The following is a 24,606-nucleotide window of genomic DNA, read 5'->3' as shown; positions in this document are numbered from 1 at the left end:
GAGATACTTATAGTTGAGCATTCAGCTCACAGCAAGCAGAGGATGAAGTGCCATATGGCTGTAAAGAATTTAGACCTTAGGAGGCAAACATGCAGAGTTCTGTTTTTAAAATTACAAAAGGTTTATTTACAAAAATAATAACTACATTTCTTAATAGTAAAGACCTGGGTCCTAGCTACTCTAACTCCATCTTTCTAGAGTTCAAAAGAGAGGGGAAAATCTCTAAGCACACATCTCTCCTGACATACGGGCAAAGAGAGATCTCAATACAACACACCGCACTCTCAAAGATGTACAAGTAGAAGTCAAAGACAAAAGGCATGCACCTGCAAAGTATCCATTCTACACATCCAATCAGAATAAGAGCAGAAACAGAGGAGAGGAGAAATAGATGCATTCCAACTGTCATTCAGGAGACAGGGGAAGAGATTTCCCTCAGCCTATTCTAAACTAACTACTCCTCATTGAGGACTGCAGACTTGGACAGTGTGGGGTTGAACTCCAACAATGTGAGCATATATAGAAGTCTCTCAGACTCCTACATGTTTATATGAAGAGTATAATAGATAATTGTGAGTTTGGTTGGATAGCTAGTTTGTGAGATGATCTTGCAACTGCCTTGATTGAAGAGATTAGAGACAGTGTATTTCATAATGTTACAGACACTTCATACAGGGACTAGAGTTGGATCGAGAGTCAAGTATTTGTAATCAGTTGAGGCATTTCTCTGCACAGCAAATTGATTGAACCCCTAAAGAGTAATTTCATAATAGCAAGTGTTATCTTAATACAAAAGTAATTACTATTGATTCACCTTGACATAGGTGCAACATTACCTCCAGAGATTTTTTAAACGGGTGATGTGCACTGTTACACTTACTTATCAATTTGCTTCTCTTCCAGAGTAGAAGGTTTCCAGGCTGAGCAGTAGCAGCCTCTACTGCTTTTATGTGAGGTGTACCTCTCCCGGAGTTTTGCAGAGCCGCTACTCTGTCTCAGTTGTCAACATTAATCTCCCACTACAAACTGGATGCACAAGGAAATGCTAATGACTTTTTGGGTCAGACTGTTCTTTCATGCATTTAGAACTGATATGGACCACTACCCCTCACACACACACCCAGTGAGTGAGTGAGCCAGCCAGTCATCTGTTTGTGGGAATTAATAGACACCACGAAAAAAGAGCAGATTGCTTACTTGTAGCTGTGGTTCTGTGAATTCACAGAACCTACCCTGTTCTGTTTCCACATTTGCTGATATACAGCAGACAAGAAAATGAAAGAAGCTGATGTATACACATAGTGAGGGAATGCATGTGAAGTTCCCACCAAAATCACTCCGCTTAAGAATATGCTGTAGAGCAGTGGTTTTCAACCTGGGGTCCCCAGATGTTTTTGGCCTACAGCTCACAGAAATCCTAGCCAGTTTACCAGCTGTTAGGATTTCTGGGAGTTGAAGGCCAAAAACATCTGGGGAGCCCAGGTTGAGAACCACTGCTGTAGAGTGTTTCTGTAACAGTACCTAGACTAAGTTATATGAATTCACAAATGACTACTCAAAAAAAGCACAGCTGCTGATAAGGAACCTGTTCATTTTGATCCACTTGCTACTTGCAAATAACATATTTGCAAATTCATTCCCAATCTAGAATGGTATCGACTAGTGGTATGCAATCGGGACTTACCTTGTCCCGTTTTGTGTCCCAGCTTTCGGTGGGGCCCTGTTCCGTTTTCATCTGACTTTCCAAAATCGGGAGGTCAGACATTTGTTGTTTTGTCTTCCGAACCAAAAGATTGGTTTTCTTTTGCCCCAAAGCACCTGGGCCTACGGGTGTAGGCTTTGGGTCTATGCGCCCGAGCATCGCAGGTCCTACAGCTGATTGCTCAGTAAGAAGCACTCTTTACTCGGCAATTGTCTGCAGGCCTTGCGAGGCCCAGGTGTTTTGGGCCTATGGGTGCAGGCTTTCAGCCTACACACCCAGGCCTCGCAGGGCCTGCAGCCGATCGATCTGAAAAGCAGGCTTGGAGCCGATACTGGCTCCTGCCTGCCTTTCGTTTCGAGTTGGTTTTTGTTCAAGGGGAGTGGGCTTTCCATTTCATGCCATCTGAATGGATGGTACGAAATGGAAATACAAATGAAACAAATGCAACAAATACTGCACACATCTCTAGTATCGACCCCCACTTGAAGTTGATTCAAAAACCTGAGTAGTATTCAGTACCTTCAGTCATTATGAATCAGAGTGCTGCTTGCTCCAAATGGGAAGAGCTGTAATGCTTCAAGACCTTGACTTGGGCTTTGTTAAGTTGAGGAGGCTCACTTGGGGAGGTTCATGGAAGGAAAATGTTTTCAGTTACCAAGTGTATTCCCTGGAAATGACATTAAAGCAACCATTGACCTCATCACACCGGGCTTTTTTAGCATCCTAGGACGCTTCTCTGCTAGTCCAGAGATGGGTGGGCATGCTGTCCATCACACAATGTCACTGGACTTCCAGCAGAGTCCCCACCCACAACTGGAGTGGAAGCATCTTATGACGCTTCCCTTGCAACACGGGAGCCTTGTGATGTACACAACATGCAAAGTAAGCAGTTGCCTCCAGAATTATGGATTGAGCATGTGTAAACAGCAAAAGAAAAGAAAGCGGATTAGCCTGCCTCACCATCCATCCTAGAATGTTGAAAAAGCACAGATCTGTAAATTTTGTCATGAAATGGCAGCTGTTGAAAGAAAGAAAAATCCCAGGACACATTTTGGAAGAAGCTTTCAAGTGGTTTCTAGAAGATTAGCAACCTAGCCCTGTCCTTTTCGTGTTATTTCTGCCAACGTTTCTGATAAAGAAGTCATGCCTAGGAACACCTCTGCTTTGTTAACAGCTAGACCAGTATTTCGTTTCAATTGATGACTTGGGTTCTATTATTAGGAGAAGAGGACAGAAGCTTCTTCCTATTTACTTTCTCTACACTGTGCTCAAGTAATTTTCCCACTTAACATTTTCTTCTAAGCTAAACAGCTCAAGATGTAACCTTCACAGTGACTTTTTGCGGTATCTTCATTAGTTTTGTTTTCTGCACCTTTTCCAGCTCTACAATATTTATTCATTCGTGACAGTGACCAGAATTGTACACAGTATTTTAGCTGTCATCACACTGAAGATTTGTATGAAGGCAGTATGATTTTGGCAGTTTTATTTTCCAATACCCTTTCTAACAATGCCCAAAGAAAACATTTCTTTAAAAAAAATAGCAGCTACACATTGGGTTCCTATTCTCATTGCAATAATTCCAAGAACTGTCTTTTTCTCAGTTGACGCCATCTCATATCATGGTATGTAGCGAATTGTTGTTTTATTTTTGCCTTAATATGCATCACTTTTACACTTACTTACCTTGAATGTTATTTGCTATTCGCCCACTCCTTCGAGGAAACGTTCTTTTAAATCATGTACCACGGAGTATGGACTGCCAAGTATTATTCTGTAATAATAATAATAATAATAATAATAATAATAATAATAAGGCCACTTTAGTGGGATCTGCATGCATCACACAGTCCTAAACACTTGGGAAGTGTTCGACTTGTGATTTTGTAATACAAAATCCAGCATATATATCTCGTTTGCTGTATCATACTATGTCTTTGTGTCAATAGTAGTAGTAGTAGTAGTAGTAGTAGTAGTAGTAATAATAATAATAATAATAGCATTTCTAACCCACCCTCTCTCCCCAAGGGGACTCAGGGTGGCTTACAAGGACAAAACAAAATTGAAAATAAAACGTGGGTAAACAAAAATTAAAAACTAACTACAGTAGAGTCTCACTTATCCAACACTCGCTTATCCAACGTTCTGTATTATCCAACGCATTTTCGTAGTCAATGTTTTCAATACATCATGATATTTTGGGACTAAATTTGTAAATACAGTAATTACTACATAGCATTACTGTGTATTGAACTACTTTTTCTGTCAAATTTGTTGTAAACATGATGTTTTGGTGCTTAATTTGTAAAAGCATAACCTAATTTGTTGTTCAATAGGCTTTTCCTTAGTCCCTCCTTATTATCCAACATATTCACTTATCCAACGTTCTTCCGGCCCATTTATGTTGGATAAGTGAGACTCTACTGTATTAAAATTCACAACTAATACAGTAATCATTAAAACAAATAAGCAGTAAGTTCCATAAATAGCAGAATACATTGATAAAACCAACATAAGTTAGCAACCTGGCTGCCAATCTTTGAACGAGTTCAAGCTTCCGAACTATCTTCAAAGGTAGCCCCACGTAGAGAGTGTTGCAGTAGTCCAGACGGGATGTGACTAGGACATGGACTACCATGGCCAGATCTGGCGTGTCAAGGTACAGGTGCCGCTGGCGCACTAGTTTTAGCAGTGCAAAGGCACGCCTGGCTGCTGCTGACTTCAGAGGTTTCAGGATCAGCGGCGAGTCCAGGATTACCCCCAAACTGCGAACCTGTGTCTGGGGGGAGAAGGTAAAAGGAAAGCTGCATACCAAAACATACATATAAAATACAGTAAGCAAACAGAATCATATTAGTGGAGGTTTGAAGAAGGCTGCTATTTCCAACAGTTTGAAATTACAAAGTATACAATAGCACAGTGGTTCTCAACCTTCCTAATGCCGCAACCCCCTTAATACAGTTCCTCATGTTATGGTGACCTTCAACCATAAAATTATTTTCATTGCTACTTCATAAATGTAATTTTGCTACTGGTTCTAATCGTAATGTAAATATCTGATATGCAGGATGTATTTTCATTTACTGGACCAAATTTGGCACAAATACCCGATACGCCCAAATTTTAATACTGATGAGGTTTGGGGGGGGGGGGGGGTGATGTTGTCATTTGGGAGTTGTAGTTGCTAGGATTTATAGTTCACCTACAATCAAAGAGCATTCTGAACTCCACCAACGATGGAATTGAACCAAACTTGGCACACAGAACTCCCATGACCAGCAGAAAGTACTGGAAGGGTTTGGTGGGCATTGACCTTGAGTTTTGGAGTTGTAGTTCACCTACATCCAGAGAGCACTGTGGACTCCAAACAATGATGGATCTGGACCAAACTTGGCACGAATACTCAGTATGCCCAAATTTGAACACTGGTGGAGTTTGGGAGAAACAGACTTTGGCATTTGAGAGTTGTAGTTGCTGGGATTTATAGTTTATCAAGAAGCCCCCAATGATAGAATTGGGCCAAACTTCCCACACAGAACCCCATCTATATATATATATATAAAAGGGTAATGAAATTTCGGCCTAGGACGAAACAACAAAACTACACATCCCAGTAACACTAAACTTGGCAACACAACCCCTCATCCATGCCTCTACATTCATACAACAAAAAGAAAAATAAAGTCCTAATTAGAGGGAGAGGAATAACTGTTTTTATCCAATTGCTGCCAGTTAGAAGGCTAAGCTCTGCCCACTTGGTCTCCTAGTAACCCACTCAGCCCAGGGGACAGGCAGAGTTAGGCCTCACTTAGGCCTCTTCCACACTGCCTATAAATACAGATTAACTGATTTTAACTGGATTATATGGCAGTGTAGACCCAAGGCCCTTCCACACAGCTATTTATAATTTATAATGGACTTAATGTCAGGGGAAAACCTTTACCCTTTACCTCAATACTTTATTTCCCATACCACCATACTTCACCACAGCCGGGGACAGCTAGTGACCAACAGAAAATACTGGAGGGATTTGGGTTCCTAAGACCATCAGAAATATGTGTCTTCTGATGGTCTTTGGCAACCCCTCTGAAACCCCTTTGCGGTCCCGACCCTCAGGTTGAGAAATGCTGCAATATCAGGACACACACCCCTCCCAAATACATAAAAACTAAGCAAAGATAGTATTGAGAAGTGATCCCTTAACAGTTACTTTAATAGTACGTTAATGGGCTTGGCCCCGTGTTAGCTGCCCCGAGTCCCTGTGGCGAGATGGAGGCAGGATAGAAAAATATTATTATTATTATTATTATTATTATTATTATTATTATTATTATTATTAATTACCAAGCTACTAAGAGTTGGGGCTGCCACATATCGTACATGGTTAATTTTTTAATGTCTTACTGTAGAAGGAAGATCAGGCATGTGAGCTATCTTTTAACTCCCCTTACTTTCCAGCAAGGTTTGCCTGGTGAAGAGCATGAGGCCAAATGCCCCACTTCAGGGTTGAATCCAATGAACTGAGAGGAGAAACCTACCATCCTGCCTATTCAATCTAATCACTCTCAGCCTGATGATTTAGCATCTTCTTTTAACGTCACACATGGAAGTTGATGGGCAAACCTCTTTATGCGGGGCTGTGTTGATTTGCCTTCCTTGCTCTCTTTGGGAGCTTCTATGCGATGCTGCCTAATGAATTTTTTCCAGAAGAGGAGGCGGGAGCCGCGGAAACTGTGTTCTTTATGGAGGATCAAAGCAAAGTCACAAGTCAGAGCTGGTGCACCTGCTGCTTGCTTATTACTGGGGAAAAGACTCTGTAGTCCAAGATAACATAAAAGTATCCACAACAGGGTAAGCAATTTCCTTATAAGCTAGGGAAGGAGATGACTCCTGCCCCTTGCCTGATAGCTTTTAAATAAAACTTCCCAGTATGTCAGAAATCATTACTGTGTATCAGATTCATTGGAAAATGTGAAAGCTTTAGATCAGGAGATGCGGGTTGGGGAGGCAGAATGAGCTTCCACCCCGGAACGATTTTTCTGTGCCTGGAACGATTGCCTTCTGCTGACTCCATTCTACGGTACTTCTTTTTCTCTCCCAATTTGCATATACCTTGGGAAAGTAAACAAGTCTCTCAGCAGAATGTTGCTGCTGCTGGCACAAAATCCATATCTGTATGGAAGATTAATCTGGCAGGCGGCTGGACAGAGGAGGCAGAGCCAGTAGGCTCAGGTCTCCTAGGAAACAAAAACTGGATTTATGGCTGGTTTCATATCAGCGATAAAGTTGGTATCTCCTGGCAGATGGGCGTGTATCTTTAAAATGCCTGGGAGGCAGGTTGGTAACTTCTGCTGGGAGGCACAAAATCCCAAAATACAGTAGAGTCTCGCTTATCCAACATAAAGTGGCCGGCAGAACGTAAATGTCTTAGACATTATGACCTTGTGTTGTCGATGGCTTTCATGGCCGGGATCACAGGGTTGTTGTATGTCTTTCGGGCTGTGTGGCCATGTTCCAGAAGTATTCTCTCCTGACGTTTCACCCACATCTATGGCAGGCATCCTCAGAGGTATGGATGCCTGCCATAGATGTGGGTGAAACGTCAGGAGAGAATACTTCTGGAACATGGCCATACAGCCTGAAAGACATACAACAACCCCATTATGACCATATCTGAGTTAATTGATGATTAATTAGACATTATGATTCCCATATTTAGGAGTACCATGTCTGGGCTAATTGATATCTTATTAGAACGGCACAACTGCCATTTTGCAGCACTCCTTGATGGACACCAATACTGCTCCAGAAAATCTTACAGAAAGATCCATGTAGGCTAAGGTTCTGTTTTGATTGCCTGCCACTTTATTGCTGACCAGAGGGGTGTTGATAGATAGGTAGCAGGATTCAGCTGGAGAGTAATGTAACTCCTTCCCATGACATGGGATCCCTGTAGCCAGGCCTGTAGCGAGGGGGGGGGGGGGGTTAGGGGTTCAACCCCCCCCCCCCCGAAATTTTTCAAGTTATAAAAAAAATCTCGTTTACTCATGAATTTTAACTGGTTAACCAAATCCCCATGCTAAGACTATGAGATGCAAAACATTAAGAGTCCTCCAGGCACTATCTCAAGCAGATATTGACAGGTTTGTAGCGAGGAGGGGTATGTGCTAGGGGTTCAAACCCCCCCCCCCCCGAAATTTTCAAAACCCCTCCCGAATTTTTTTTTCTGGCTACGGCCCTGCCTGTAGCTCTGGTAACATAAGAGAAGACCCAAGAAGCAATACGTTAAAAAGAATCGCATGGGGGGGAGTCAGGTCAGACCACAAGTAGAAAGTGTGCAGCTGCTCCATTCCAGAAATAGACAAGGAGGGAAGATACTAATAACAAAAAAAAAGTTGTTGGGAAAAGAGAGAGGTGATAAAGCCGTTTTGAGTGTCCTTATGGAGAGAAAAAGCGGGGTATAAATAAATACACAGTAGAGTCTCACTTATCCAACATAAACAGGCCAGCAGAACGTTGGATAAGCAAAAATGTTGGATAATAAGGAGGGATTAAGGAAAAGCCTATTAAACATCAAATTACAATATGATTTTACAAATTATGCACCAAAACATCATGTTTTACAACAAATCAACTGAAAATGCAGTTCAATATACGGTAACGTTATGTAGTAATGACTGTATTTACGAATTTAGCACCAAGTAGATCAATAGGTACCACCTTGGTGGGAAGGTAAAAGGGTGTCCCGTGCAGATATGCAAAGCCTGCTGGCAACAGATCAGAGATATCTACAGATAACAGGCTCCTAAGCATGGAAAATAGAACAAAAGCACCTCTCCATGGCCAGAAGTTGAGCATTGCCTCCAGACGCCGGAGATGAAAAAAAGGGAAGACCTTTACCTCTGTGTATTGTATGTTGTTGTGTAAAAGGCCTTATATGTGTTCTGTAATCCACTCTAAGTCCCTCCAAGGATATAAAGCAGAATATAAAGTGATTTATTTATTTATTTATTTATTTATTTATTTATTTGGAAACTTTCTGGTAGAGAATCATTCCATGTATACACTACTATACCTTTTCCCTGATTTGGTCCATAACCATTACGAACAACTCTTCTGAGTGCACTGATGGGTCTCATATTACAATACGTTTCCTTGGGAGAACAAAGTTGAAATGTACTCTATGTCTCCTTCATCTAGAAAGTGATGATTATGTAAACCTGGATATATTGTGGTTTTCAAGCAGTATTGTCTCATTTTCTGTCTTTTAGTATAGCAAAAGATACATACTGGAAAAGGTAGTCTAGTAGCAGATGCACATAAGTATCCTCCTGTGTTCCTGTAGTCTTTGAATTTAAAAAATCGAATTGATTTTTAAAAGAAACACATTGAACTACAAAACACAGTGACTGCTCACATGTTTTTTTTTCTAAATTCTGTTTGTCATGCTCTGCTGTTAAAAACAGATTCCTGTTTCTTTGTTTCCTCACTGGATTCCTGATACCGTATTTCTGTCCCTTATTAATTTTGATCAAGGACAACTCGCTGCAGGGTCAAAAAATCATATTTTGTAAGCAGAGCACTACTTGGTATGATAAGCATTACTACCATGGTTAAAAAACACAAGGGAACTACTTGGGTTCATTAAACCAACAACATTGTAGGGAAAGGGGAAGTCTCTTGGTTTAGGGACCACCAAATGCTAGCCATAAATGTGTATCTTCGGACCTACATCAGTTTGTTGATCTATTGCTTCTAGTAACACCACACTACAAATATAGGAGCCGTGGTGACGCAATGGGTTAAACCCTTGTGCTGGATGAATTGCTGATCTGAAGGTTGGGTTGCTGACCTGAAGGATGCCAGTTCGAATCTGTGAGACGGGGTGAGCTCCTGTCTGTCAGCTCTAGCTTGTGTGGATGTGAGAGAAGCCACCCAGCAGGATCATAACACATCCAGGCATCCCCTGGGTAACGTCTCTGTAGACAGCCAATTCTCTCACACCAGAATGTTCTCAAATTGCTTCTGACACGATAAAAGAAACTACAAAATATGTATTATTCCCAACAACTTTTGCTCAGAACTGTAAGTCTCCCAGCTGTAAATGTTAGATAACTTGCAGCATCAGTTTAGGTGTGCCTTCCTTTAACCACCTACCTCATTCCAGAATACATTACACTCTACTCATAACCTGATGTGAGATCCAGCCAATGCAGAACGAAGCTAGTTTGCAACTTTAGAGTAATGAAAGATGGTTGTTATGCAACTGAAATCCCCCCCCCCCCTAAAAAAACCCACAGCAAAACAGCAACCAGTTTCCATAAGAAAATATTCAAAGCATTACAATTCTAGCTTGGGTCCACTTGTAGTATGGAAAATAACTGCTACCACACACAGGGAATATCTGATTAGTGACAGTTCTAAGTTGATAAATCTATTTCGAAGGAAGGAAGGAAGGAAGGAAGGAAGGAAGGAAGGAAGGAAGGAAGGAAGGAAGGAAGGTAGTTTCTCCCAGCACAGGAAACTTGCTTTTAGTAACCATGACTACAATAGTACAGTGAAAATGCAAATGAGATCATATGATTAGGATCTTGTTAATTTTGCACAGCCAATTTTGAGCCAGCTTTGATATCTCACTTCAGACAGAAGTATCCGAGGAATACATATATACACATACACATGCATACAAAACCATATAGCCAATAAGAAGGTTCATATGTTTGCATGGACTAATTAGAACTATGCTTGAAGCGCTGGGTCTTTCACACCTCAATGAGCAGTAAGAGATGAATAAGTTCCCCCGGGATGAACTTGCCTTTAAGCTTCCAGCTACCAAAAAAAAAAAAAGGCAAGAGCAATAGAGCATCAGATGTTCACTATGCAATCTTCAGCCTATAGCATCTTTAAGATTTGGATTAAGATTTAAATATGAATTCTACATGTTCCTTTCAAGAGTATGTTCCCTGCGGTGAATAAGATGGGAGACATCAATCGAAGCATTATTCTAAAATATGTTACCCTGAATGTAGTGTGACTATCAAGAGATATTCTTCGTAATTCTCAACCTCATGGGGAATTCAAGGCAGCTGATTCGGTATAATAAACCGAAAACATGTCAGGGTGCTTGTTAGTTTTTCAATTGATGGAGCGAATGCCAGATGTCACTTGAAGGAGATGCATTCAGAAATCTTTGCCAGAATAAACTGCCAAAGCATTCTTGGGATGACTGAACTATGTGGGAACTGGAACGGGGCCGTGAAGAAAAATCTGTTTGGAGAAATGTGTAGGCTGAGAAGAGAACGGATAAGCAAGATCAATGAGCAAAAAACATGGAGTGGAGCTTTGCGGTGAAGTCAGACTATGTGCATGCACACACCCAAGAGAAGTACACAACTTGAAAAAAGCTTTCCATGTTCCCTTCTCTGTTTATGTCACTTGTAGTGTTATATTGATGACCCTGTGTGAGCAGAAGCCCTGTGAAAGTTACGTGGCACGAAGGGAATACATTGGTGCCGCATTTTCCTCACCTGTCCAACTGCTGAGAATGCTGGGACCTTTCATACTTCTCTTGAAAGTAGGGCTTCTTAAACTGTGGGTCCTGACCCCAAATTGGGTTTCCTTAGCTCAATGTTGGGGTCCTGAAAAACTGGCCAAATTTGAATGTCACCAAGGGCTGTTTTAGACATTTATACAAATCTGTTGTGCAATGTTTACATTGGACTTTGCAGAAGATGCTTCTGCTGTACTTCATAAAAAAGAAAACCAGCCTGTTTAGCAAGCCTTACAAATGCTGATTTGTTATCCGTAAATGTTTGATTTTTATACCCACTTTATATAAAAAACTTCTCAGACCAAAAGGGATCCAGAGTAGAAGAGTCTAAGAGGACCTGCTTTAAAGCACAGTGTCCGTCAGCAACGTAGTATTTGAGTTGGGAAGCCCACTTATTCTGGGCCCCCTGTTTGAACTCTAGCCTTGAGACACCTTTTCACCCAGCACCACACCAGAATCCAGTACTACTAACTATAGCAGTTTATTAAGAAAAGCATGTACAAAAGGAAAGTAGGGCATTTTCCAAAAGAGCAGTAGAAAAGAAGCTATACAATAGTAGTACAGAGAACAATAGTTCAAAAATGGCAAGGTACCTGAAATCAAGGAAATCAAGATCACAAGCATAAATCCATAAGCATGAAAGCAGAACTTTTCCCAAGGCAAAGCTCTCCCAAGAACATAGGCAAACACAGGAAACTTGAATCATGAACTTGAGAGCTAAGACAAGAACCTGAAGTTTTTGGCAACATTGTCTGCTCTGAGAGACACCAGTAAACATCACTTAATTTAAGACCAAGACCAAGCAAGAAGCAATGAGTTCATGCCTCACACACCTGTGTTTCAAGGACTTCCCACTGAGTCCTTCTGAATGCCTAATTAATCTATACTTCACTCCTTCCATGTGGAGACCTAATCTCATATCATGGGAAAACTCTCCAACAGCTGAAGGCCGATTCTCAAGAGAAATGGACCTTTCACCGGTTTCCCTTTCCCCTGTTGCTAAAGAACAAACATTGAAATCCAAAACATCCTTTCTTTGCAATTCACCGTGATCACACACAGACTCTCAGTAGGAAACCCATCATCCCTCTCGTCTTCTGAGAAATCTTGCTGAGCTCTGACACCCATTTGCCATCCTTCACTGATGCAAAGGAAGGCAGAATGCAACCTCAATCTGATCTTCATTTTATATTTGAGAATAAGGTCCAATATCTTTGTCATACCTAGGCAAGTTCTGCACATCTGTAAAAACACTGATTTTACATTTGTATAAATTATATGTATGTTTAATTGTATGGTTATAGTTGTATGGTTCTAGCCTTGAATATGTTTTTAATTGTTTTTAAGGATTTTACTGTTTACTTTTTAATACCATAAATATTTAATTCTATTGTAATGTTTGTATATCTTTAGGTTTCAAATTAATTTTCATTTGGTTTTACTGTAAACCACTTTGAGTCTCTTTTGAATGGAGAGAAAACAGAGTATAAATAAACATTGTATCACGATCAACACAAACCTCAGGGAAATACCTGTATCCTTGAAGGATAGCAGCTATGGCATACACACAGGCAGTTAAACATAAACATCCTTTTATGACTAGAATGCTATTTCAGCCCCAAACAGATTACTTACATATAACAGCTGGAAAATAAATGTGGTGACTTGAACTACCTATTTCTTCAGAAAACAATGTTTCATCACTGTTTTCCCCCACAGATTCTTCGTGTGCCAACAGGATGTTGTAGTCTACAATAAGATACAAATTTTTCTCAGTAGAGGAAGTAGAACCTGCTGCACTGCTCTGCAGTAGAAAGAGAAACTAACAATGGCCCACTATAACCAAAGTTTACTGCGGTGTGTCCTCCCTGCTGGATCTCTATGGCTGACAAAGAAAACGGTTAGGCGGCAACTGAGAAATGCTAAGCACAACTTGCAGGCTGTCAAAAGCAACAGTTGTATTGATCTATACTTTAAACAAGAAATATTGCAAGCATAGAGGAGGAGGAGTAACAACAACAATAACAACAACAATACTTAATTTGTATTCCGCCCTATCTTCCTGAGGGGGACTCAGGGTGGATTCCAGCATATGCAGTGACACAAGGCAAACTTCAATGCCTTGAAACAACGAAACACACACACAGAGATAAAGGTAAAGGCTTTCTCCTTCATCTCTGGCTCTGGGCATGATGCTCATCTCCATTTCTAAGCCAAAGAGCCTGTGTGGTTCGTAGACACCTCCTGGTCATGTGACCAGCATGACTGCATAGAGTGCGGTTTACCTTCCCGCTGAGCCAGTACCTATTGATCTACTCACATTTGCATGTTGTCGAACTGCTAGGTTGGCAGGAGCTGGGGCTAACAGTGTGAGCTCACCTCATCCTGTAGATTCGAATTGCCAACTTTCTGGTCAGCAAGTTCAGCAGCTTAATGGTTTAACCCCTTGCACCACTGCAACCCCTTCTGGCACTTTTAACATTACATACAATGTCAGTGCTAGATAACCACACATCCCTAAAGGCACCAGGCCTCCTGAATCAGAAATATGTATTTATTTATTTACCTTATTTCAACTCCGCCTTTGTCCACCCTGAAGGGGACTCAAGGCAGCTTACATATGGCAACCATTAAATGCCTTGAAAACATACAAACAATGACTTTAAAACAGTTAAAATTTTAAAATGAATACATATTAAACAATTAAAGCATTTAAAACAGTTACATTCAGTGTTAGAATCACATCATCCAAAAATAATCATCTGAGGCCGTTCCATCGTCAAATTGTACGTATGCTAACGGAAAGACCCAGCTGAAGCAGGGTCAGCAAATCTTTCAACAGTGGAGAAGAAGACATAACATATTAACCTCTTCAATAATCTACCCCTTTCTTGTGTGGCTTTGAAAACAACAGTTAACGCATTTCTTTTGACCCAAAACAAAATGGGATCAGAGCAGACAATCAGGAGGCCAAGGCTTAAGATAAAATTGGAAGCTCTTTTCAACTGCCGCTCTCGAGGCTGTCCTGCATGGATGTGGCAGCATTGAAGAGAGGAGAGGTCCAGTGGCCAATAGAGGATTTGGGGGGTCTTAGCAAAGGAGAAAAAGTAAAGGGACACAGACTGATTTTCATGGATTATAAATAACATGGCTATTGAAGAAAATGAAGAAAATCACAATCTGTAAAGATAACCATCCAAACAAGCAACACTCCAACAACTGGTGAACTAAATAGGCAAGAAAAAAGGAAGTATTTGAATATAACAATGGGCACGCACTTTCTGGAAGCCAGTTCTGATTGTACAAAAGGCTTGCTTTATTTTTGTCCCATTATATTTTTAAAATAGATATTAAAAGAGGATTCTTGTGTGTTGACAACTGGCATGGGATTGAATTGCTGAATCTGGCCCAGATGTCATGGACTCCTCCGGCAAACCATGTTTTTATTGGCATATGAATAAGGAAAAAGTGTGCATGTTCTCTATTCCATTCTCTCCCTCTCCTTGCAGGGCTAGCAGTAAAGGCTTCCTGGTTTGATAAACATCAGTATCTGCCTGGAAACCAGCATACTTTGGCTTAAGTGATGCCAACAAATAGAATCAAGCCAGTCTCGGTGATAAGCTGTTCTTTAGCCACAAGAATGTTTGGCCCTGATATAAAAGGCAGCTGTAGTTTAACAAGCCAAAAGTTTCCTCTGCAGCTGAACATGTAAAGAGAAGAAAGGAGAGACATGGCAGAGCAAGACATGAAAATTTTTGTACATCTGAATTATAATGTGTTTATCATTGGCATCAAGAAGAAAAGGAGAGAGGAACAACAGCTATAACTTTTTCAACTAGACAACATTTTATCATGAACGATGTAATGACAGCAAAATAAATACACTCGCTGCTGGGGGTTACTTGCACTGAACTCCAGCGTAATATGACATGACATTATGAACTACTGTAACATAAGACAGACATAATACAGATTTGTGCTGATGATGTTCAATTCTGTCTTGGTTTGTGTCCAGTGTATTTAAATAGACTGTGAGGGAAGGGATTAATCAGTGGAATTGGTCAATTTGGCTGCACTACCAAAGAGCACACGTGGGTTTGACTTGAATTCTATCTAGTCACATTTTCCATTTATTCATTACGCAGATAAAATCTATGGTGCTGAAGCTTGGTTTTTATGTCTTTTACTATGAGGAGACAAACTCTTCCTGAACAGAGACATTTTAGCAACTTGAAGACAGAAGTGCTGCTCTGTCTGCTGGAATGCTCTGCCCTCCAGTGGTCTGTACTCTGCTGGTAGAAGAGATAATTTCAGCACTATGGACAGAGGACAGCACATTTTTACAGCCACAAGCCTGCATTATGTTGCACTGTATGGCTGCATCACATTTTTTAATTCCATCTGTTCCACAGGGCTCTGTTTGGGACCAAGCATTGCATCTTGGATTAAAATTAACATATTGATTTTCAAAAGATACACCCAACAAATCTTTCCCAGTTCTGTATGCCATATTTTTTCTTAGACCTATGTCTGACTTTGTCTGGTGGTGAATATCAACTGTTTCTCTGGATGCGCTTTCAAGGAAAACAGAATACATGTCCACTGACTGGTGGGAACACTGTGCCCTCTGATTTCCTGAAGCTGAAAGGGAATTGCCATGACTTCTTGGAAAAGCGTTCTCAAAAAAACACGAGGCTTTATCGTCCTGTTCTTTCTTGTCAGACTGTGGAAAGAAATTGGTATCAGTGTACTTGTGCACATCCAGAGCCAATGAATCACCATTATTAAATGTCACATATAAGCCTTTTTGGTTAGAAATAAGATCCTACCACAGTCAACTAAATGGATAGTAGACTTCTCATGGCAGAATTGTATCTTCTAATCTGCAAAGCTGTGAAAAATATTCCTACTTTCCAGTTTCATTTAACTATTCTACTGACCATGATTTTTTAAAAATCATGAAGGCTCTAGTGAAGTTCAAATGGTATTTCACTAAAATTTCTTTTTCCTTCAGCTTTTATTCCAAGAAACTTGTGCAAATTTGATTTAAGGTAATATTTGTCTTGTATTTACCTCATCGGATGTAGTACTCATATATCTCTCTGTTTGCTTTGGAGGATAACTAGGTGACAGGCTGCTTTGCGAAGATTCATAACCTGCAAGGGAAAAAAGGTATTTGTAAGCACTCACAAATCATTCTGAAATCATGTTAACTCTCTGTGTCAATAAACCTAAAATATCTGGTCAGAAATTATTGCAATGGTTGTTAAATTGCAGTTATTTTCTGCTGGTGAATTAGTCAAGATAGTAATAATGTGTGTGTGTGTGTGTGTGTGTGTGTATAGTAGACTTAGCCAAGTTGGTAACACTATTCAACCGTCCCTAGGATTGGTGTTACCCAGTTTATTGTAATGTATGAGAGTATAAATTAAGTACATAATTATGTGGCATAGAGGGGGAAAGGGTCTTCATGTTACAATGCTAATCACTGAAAAACTAGATGCAGGACAGAAATGAGGAAAGCTTAACTGGATGGACACAGTGTCAGGGATATTTTTATTTAAAAAATAACAAATTTCTGCTGAAACCTAGCACAAACATTTTATAGACATTCATTTTCATGTAACCCCCTTCAATGGTGTCCCCTAGTGCAGAACATACCACCCTGGTGACACCAATGCAGTTCAGGTATTATCTACATGTGGCTGAGTATGATTGTCTTTCAGAGGTAGAGTCTTGGCAGTGTGTCCGTAAGTGACTTTGGAGACCTCTTCTGGGTCTGCATAGTCTTTCACAACAAGAACAAATATTTTTCAGGTGAAAGGCAGTTATAACAAGGGTTTGCTTGATGCAACTTCCTCTTGGCATTTTTCTCCCTTTCATAATTCCTCAAAATCCACAGCACAGCTGGTAATAGCTGACCTCTCGTTACAATACTCTAAGAACCAGGGCTTCCCAGGTTCCCAGTTCTCATGGTTTATGCCACATTTTTTAAGGTTAGCTTTAAGCCCGCCTTTAAATCTCTTTTGTTGTCTAGCGACATCCCATTTTCCATTCTTAAGTTGAGAATAAAATAGCTGCTTTGGGAGACGGTAATGGGGGATTTGGACAACGTGGCCAATCCAGCAAAGTTATGGTGGAGAATCATCACTTCAATGGTGATGTGGTGATTTTTGCTTCTTCATTATAAGGGGCAGAGGGCTGCAGATTGTTTTGGGCCTTAAATGTTACCATCACCAGCAGTTTGAATTAAGATCAGAAACATAACACTATGTAACATGATTTTCCCCCCTGGGTTATAAATGTCATTTCTTAATTAGTTCTATCATGAAAACTGCTAAATCTTTGTTTCTGTGGGACATCCTGCAGCACATTTCGCTTTAGTTTTCCAATGAATACCTCATTGAGTCTCAATTAATTCATCATAGTTTGTGGCAGCAACAAAAATGAAGTTTCTGGAGTATAACAACTACTTTCAAAGTAAGTATTGCACAATTAAAACAACTAAATAACACTTTCAAATTTGGAACAGAAAAAAAATTCAATACCCATGCAATATGGTTTCTATGAGATGTGCCCATTAGCTAATGGATATTGCATTGATTGACTGCAGCTTCTGGTCATCTTCAGGGGAAGTCCCATGTAGTTGACCAGCTCAGCTGCTGCAATATTTCTTGGAAAGAATGGTCACTATATTACCATTGTTCTAAGAATTCATGTGCATTCACACATCACCACATGGATTTAATGTAAACGTTGTCAACTTGGTTGTTGGCTGTGTGAAAATTCTGAAGGCATTTGGTGAGTGACTCAAATGTAAAGAAGACACATTTTACTTCCATTAATTCTTACATTGAAGTTTCCTTTTCTTAAAATAACATCAACAGGACAATTAAGTTTAGCGAGGAATCTGGGAGTAGTACTAACCCTTTGATTCTCCTTGATTTGAATACTCATCATAATAATTGCAGCATGCTTTTTCTCTCTTTAAAAAATAAATGCAATGTTAGCATAACTTAAAATCCCATAACTCCTATAACTTTTTATTATTTTAAGCATAACTTGTTTTAAGCATAATTTAAAATCCCATAACTTAAAATATGAAGTACATATTTTTCGGGGGGAGGGAGAGATAGTCTGCTTATGATTCAAGGTGTAATATCAGTAGCTCACTTTATGCCTAGGGAATATATCAGGACCTCCCTTGCCTTCATAGTGAATTGGCCCACTGGACTTCTGCTGAATTAGATCATTTCCTGTTTACCAGTCATAGGATTGCAACACAATATATTGAATGCAACTTAGGTCTCTTCTCTCCTATCATAAGGTTTCACAAACCTTACTAAATAAGAGAAGGATGACAACTATAGAACATGGCAGCCACAGAGGCATCTATTGCCTGCTGCCTCTAGGCTGGTATACAGGAAGAGCAATAGGCAACTCTTCCTTACAGCCTGTGATATATATGACTGTCCTCCAACAGAGAGAAACAGCTGGAGAATGTATGAGAATAGTTGGGAAGATGCCACTATTGCCTGCAGCATCTGTCACTTGCCTTACTCTTTCTAGTGATGGTGCCAGCCCTGTAAAGGGCGCACAAGATGAAATAATTCTCACTTCTGTTGTATCTGTTGGGATCATAAACAGCACTGACAATATGCTAATCTGTCTTCAGCACTTTAGCAAACACTGCAATTCACATAATCTTTTACCTCTTCAAAGCCAAAGATCTGCAAATGATTCAGATTTGATTCTGCCAGCCCATCCTCCCTGCTGAGAAACAAAAGGCTGGGAATGAATAAATGTCTTCCATTGCAGTTCAGCAGATGAAAACCATCATTTGCTATTATGATGATACCATATGGTAGTTATAACTGTATGGTGGGTATCTAGATCTACAACAATAAAATAGAATGTCTGCATATCTGTGACAGCCATAACTCAATTAGAATACCATCTGACAATGTTGTTACCCAAATTGAAAGTTGATAACTCAAACAGAAGATCATTAGGAGCAAAGAGGGGCAGCCATAACGTATCAGGAAATCTTGATAAATATCTGAAATATTTCTTGATTTGGCCAGGTTCCAGCGCTAATCCCAAGTCAACATTAAAATCAGGGACCTTTTAGAAACAAAATAAAGGAGTCTGACATAGCACATCAAAAATTCATGTTATGCACTTTAGGAGTGTTAGTTTTGAGTTGAAATTCTAGACATAAGGTTCCTACAAACAAAAGGGGGGCTGCCATAGTTCGTTGGGATTTTTAACACGCAACAAAACAGAGGACTCCCTATACTGGCAATTGGCCAACACACGTTTCGATGCCTCAAATGTTAGCCCTGTTTCTGGGTATATTTGACCTGCTGATTCAAAAAAATGGCACCAATGTCCTCCTATTGGCTCTAGATTTTGAGATACAGAACATATACCATATACCAGACTTCATGGACTAGCCCATAGAAAATCATGATAACCACACCTAAGAAACTATGCAATCTATCTAATGCAAATTTCTGAATCACCACCCCAAATAACCTCAGGAACAGGTCAAAAAAACAAAACACCAATATTTTGTTGGGTTGTGTAATCTGCTACTAATGGCACCATCACACTTGAGCATTTATACACTTCAAATCCAGTCCCTGCCTTCTGCAGAATTCTGGGGTTTGTAGTTTGGTGAGGTGGCTGAGGTGTTTAAAGACCCCTCCCTAAAGTGGATTTAAAGTGAATCCAAACTCTAGTGTGAAGTGGTAAGATTCCTGAGGCACTGAAATCAAGAAAGTGTTAAAAGCATGAATTTTAAACTCATGTCCTGTGTTTTAATATCTGTCCTATGTATTTTATGGAAATATGTTTTATAGAACTACATTTTAATATGTGTGTATATAGAATTTTTGTAATGTTTGTATGTTTCGACTGTGCTGTGACCCTCTTTGAGCCACAAGGAGAGAAAGATAAGAAATAATAATAATAATAATAATAATAATAATAATAATAATAATAATGCTTCTACTAAGACTCCTTGTGTTTTAAACGGGAGTGGAAAACAAGGCAGGGTCCTCTGAAGTACTAATTGTAAGATTCTGGGATTAAAGCAAGGAGTGGGAAAATAGGAGGCTACATTAAGTGTGGACTTGCATAGTACTATGTACATGTCTCCTAGTTAGAAATAAAGCACCAGTACCTTTAAGACTCACCATTTTTGAAAATAGTTTTCTATTGTTTCGGCTACATTCATATTTTTCATTTGGTTTTCAAATCTTCCTAAAAGGAAAAAGGCATGAGTCGTATCGTGCACAAAAGCTAACGTTTTCATAATAAACACATTCTAAGTTGTTGAATGGAGGCATCTACCCAACTTGGGTTTTTCTCCCATCACTATTAAGAGACAGGCAGGAAAGTGACATTTGGTCTTTTAAAAAGTCAACTGATTGTCAGATGCAAATCTTTGCAGTTCTTGTTCTAACCAAGCTCAGGGAGAAGAGGTACAGAAGAAGAAAAAAGATTGCCATCACTGAGAAGTAGAGGGCAGCCACTACAGGAGGAGGAGGTTTCTTTTGCTCAACAACCCATCATGGTAAGTAAACTATGTAGCATTCTTTTGACTGGTGGGAAGAGGAGACAATACAGCTTGGGACATACCCAAACTTCCTAAGAAATCCCTAGGTGGAACTGTCAATACGAACTTGAAGCATTCTGAGAAACATCTGTCATAATCTGAAATGAAATCTCAGATTAATCCCTTTGCTTTGACATAAGAGCAGCATTTTGAGTTAAGAGCTAGTGCCAGAGGAAGGGCTAGTGTAAGAGCTTCAAGTTCATGCTAGTTCAGGGCTTCAAGGGAGTAGTCTCCGTGCCTCGTCCTTCCGTGTCTTGTGCTCTTGCCCACTTTGAGGAACTTCAGGTTATGGTTTTTATTCCTGGTATGTTTGGCTTTATGAAGAGAGAAAAGGAGAGAGAGCAAGGCTGGAATGAGTACAGTATAAAGAAAATGATGCTTCTGCCTCTTCGCTTTGTACTTGGTGCTTCCTTGCCACTACTTGGTGCTTCTACCATTTTAAATGGTAGAAGCACAAAGCACTAGCACTGGCTGAAAGCTTAGCTTGCATTTGCTGCCTGTTTTCCTCCCACAGCTTCTTATACTGGTTCTGCTGCAGCTGCTTGGGGAAATGTCTGGATCTTCCACTCCCCCACCATGTTTCCCAGGGCTTCTTTGCTAGCAGGTGAGCTTTCTCAGTGTTTCAGCTCTCAGAATAATGTGAGCAATCTGAGCTATGAGCAAACTTAGTGTGGTTGCAATCTAAACTATTGGAGCCAGAAATCTTAATTTTTCTGGTCTGGAATGCCTATTTTGTTCGCCTATAAAAGGCTATGCAAAATGGGGAGAAGGAACAGAAAGAAAAAAGAAGAAAGTCAAGAGAGAGAGGATTTGGGTGTTGGGAAGGAAAGAAATGAGGCAAACAAATGGTGTAAAGAATTCAACCAGAAATCAGTGGGAAAGGAGAATAGCACTGTTGTGGGCTCCACAAGAAAAAAAACTGCCTTAAGGTGCATCTACGCTGCAGAATTAATACAGTTTGACACCACTTTAACTGCCATGGCCAGTGCTATGGAATCACAGAGGTTGTAGTTTATTGTGGCACCAGCACTCTGGCAGACAAGGCTAAAGAACTTACCAAACTATAACTCCATGATTCTATAGCACTGGAATTTAAAGTGATGTCAAACTGCAGTATAAAGCCAGCCCAAAAAAGGTGAGGGAGTCAATCAGTGCTTTTGTTGTTGTTGTTGTTGTTGTTGTTGTTGTTATCTATATATATAAAAGGGTAATGAAATTTCGGTCTAGGACAAAACAACAAAACTACACATCCCAGAAACACTAAACTTGACAGCACAACCCCTCATCCATGCCTCTACATTCATACAATAAAAAGAAAAGAAAAATAAAGTCCTAATTAGAGGGAGAGGAATAATTGTTTTTATCCAATTGCTGCCAGTTAGAAGGCTAAGCTCCGCCCACCTGGTCTCCTAGCAACCCACTCAGCCCAGGGGACAGGCAGAGTTAGGCCTCACTTAGGCCTCTTCCACACTGCCTATAAAATACAGATTATCAGATTTGAACTGGATTATATGGCATTGTAGACTCAAGGCCCTTCCACACAGCTATGTAACCCATTTATAATCTTATATTATCTGCTTTGAACTGGATTATCTTGACTCCACGCCGCCATGTAATCCACTTCAGTGTGCATTTTATCCAGCTGTGTAGAAGGGGCCTCATATAATCCATTTCTAAGCAGATAATATAAGATTATAAATATACAGTAGAGTCTCACTTATCCAACATAAACAGGCTGGCAGAACGTTGGATAACTGAATATGTTGGATAATAAGAAGGGATTCAGGAAAAGCCGATTAAACATCAAATTAGGTAATCATTATACAAATTAAGCACCAAAACATCATGTTATACAACAAATTTGACAAAAAAAGTAGTTCCATATGCAGTTATGCTATGTAGTAATTACTGTATTTACAAATTTACCACCAAAATATCACAATGAATTTAAAACACTGACTACAAAAACAATGACTAGTAAAAGGCAGACTGTGTTGGATAATCCAGAACATTGGATAAGCGAATATGAAATAATTACTGTGGTAGAATAATACAGAACAATATAATCTCTAAAACCAGGACAGTAAATAAAGAGCAACACTCTGAAAGCAGGGAAATTGGGAATTCCACAAAGGAAACAATCAGGGCCAGCTAACACCTCCCAAGAAAGATTATTCCAGAAAGGAAGCTGAGAAGGGAGTGAAGCAGTGTGTATTACAAAAGCCATTATTATTACTATCATTACTATTACTATTATTATTATTATTATTATTATTATTATTATTATTATTGTGTTGTTGTGAACCGTGAAAATGAATACAATCTGGCTCCAAGTATTCAAAAACACTAAAATCAGAATATATAAAAATTACTGTGGTATAATAAAACAGAACAATACAATATCTAAAATCAGAACACTAAATAAAGAACAACACTAACGTAAGGTTTACGTGCAAGGTTTATGTGGACGAATGGATTAAGTATTTTTATTGTACTGTTTTAAATGTATTTATTGGATTATTTTAAATTGATTGTTTTAATTGTTATGTTTTATTTTTGTACTGTATACCGGCATTGAATTTGCCAGATTGTGAGCCGCCCTGAGTCCCTTTGGGTGAGAAGGGGGGCATAGAAATGATGGAAATAAATAAATAATAAATAAATAAACACTCTGAAAACAGGGGAATTCCACACAGGGAACAATCAGGGACAGCTAACATCTCCCAACAAAGTATTCCCATCACCAAAGTCTGGCAAATCCTCTGTTTTCTGAGGGCCACAGACAGTAGAAGCACATAAAATATCGCAAAGAACACCATTCTGAAAACAAGGGAATTCCAGACAGGAAACAATCAGGGCCAGCTAACACCACCCAACAAAAATTCACTCAGGGACGAAGCAGCCAGGCTTTAAAGCTGCAAGGCCATTACATGCTAATCATTTTGCCTAATTGCAGCATTCATACTTTCCTCCAACAGACAAAAAAATCAGAAATATTGTATATTCACAAACTTTAGGAAATAATATCCCCTGATGGCGCAGTGTGTGAAAGCACTGAGCTGCTGAACTTCTGGACCGAAAGGTCACAGGTTTGAATTGGGGGAGCAGAGAGAGCCTCCACTGTTAACTCCAGCTTCTGCCAACCCTAAAGTTCAAAAACATGCAAATGACAGTAGATGAATACGTACTGCTCTGGCGGGAAGGTAACGATACTCCATGCAGTCATGCCACATGACCTTGGAGGAATCTATGGACAACGCCGGCTCTTCAGCTTAGAAATGGAGATGAGCACCAACCCCCAAAGTCAGACACGACTGGACTTAATGTCAGGGGAAAACCTTTACCCTTTATCTTAACTACCACCAATTCCTCAATACTTTATTTCCCATACCACCATTCTTCGCCACAGCAATGCGTGGCCGGGCACAACTAGTTATTATTATTAATTTCATTTCTATCCCACTTTTTTCCAGTGGGTGGGATTTAAAGCGGTGTACAACATATAAAATTCATACAAATACATCCAACCACAATACATAATCAGTTAAAACATCATATCCTGACATAAAAAACCCAATTAACATATCAAATAAAACAGTTTAAAAACTCACAGCAAACACCAATTAAATATATCCATAACTTTCAGCCACTGAAGTTATTTGTCAAATATTATCAAAATATTTATCAAACTGGCAGTGCCTATTATCATTCGTCTGGGATGGGCTGGCTTCA

The 24,606-nt window shown here is 39.8% G+C and overlaps 1 protein-coding gene across 3 annotated transcripts in view; it reads right to left on the bottom strand.

The window, feature by feature from the left end:
- Positions 1 to 13,792: 13,792 nt before the first annotated feature.
- Positions 13,793 to 24,606, bottom strand: part of redic1 (regulator of DNA class I crossover intermediates 1) — a 29,138-nt gene continuing 18,324 nt past the window's right edge. For 2 of the 3 annotated variants that reach the window (XM_062981691.1, XM_008111595.3), the window contains 5 exons: positions 20,453 to 20,519; positions 18,965 to 19,025; positions 18,180 to 18,237; positions 16,326 to 16,408; positions 13,793 to 15,975 (listed from right to left, as the gene is read on the bottom strand). In XM_062981691.1, the coding sequence (XP_062837761.1) occupies positions 15,475 to 15,975; positions 16,326 to 16,408; positions 18,180 to 18,237; positions 18,965 to 19,025; positions 20,453 to 20,519 (770 nt within the window). In that variant the 3' untranslated portion in view covers positions 13,793 to 15,474. The remainder of the gene's footprint in view (positions 15,976 to 16,325; positions 16,409 to 18,179; positions 18,238 to 18,964; positions 19,026 to 20,452; positions 20,520 to 24,606) is intronic. The other variant, XM_062981692.1, reaches the window with a different exon arrangement.

Source organism: Anolis carolinensis, chromosome 5, assembly GCF_035594765.1.
Source record: "Anolis carolinensis isolate JA03-04 chromosome 5, rAnoCar3.1.pri, whole genome shotgun sequence".
NCBI lineage: Eukaryota > Metazoa > Chordata > Lepidosauria > Squamata > Dactyloidae > Anolis > Anolis carolinensis.
The sequence above is the reverse complement of the archived record's forward strand: the minus strand, read 5'-3'. Positions and strand labels throughout refer to the sequence as shown.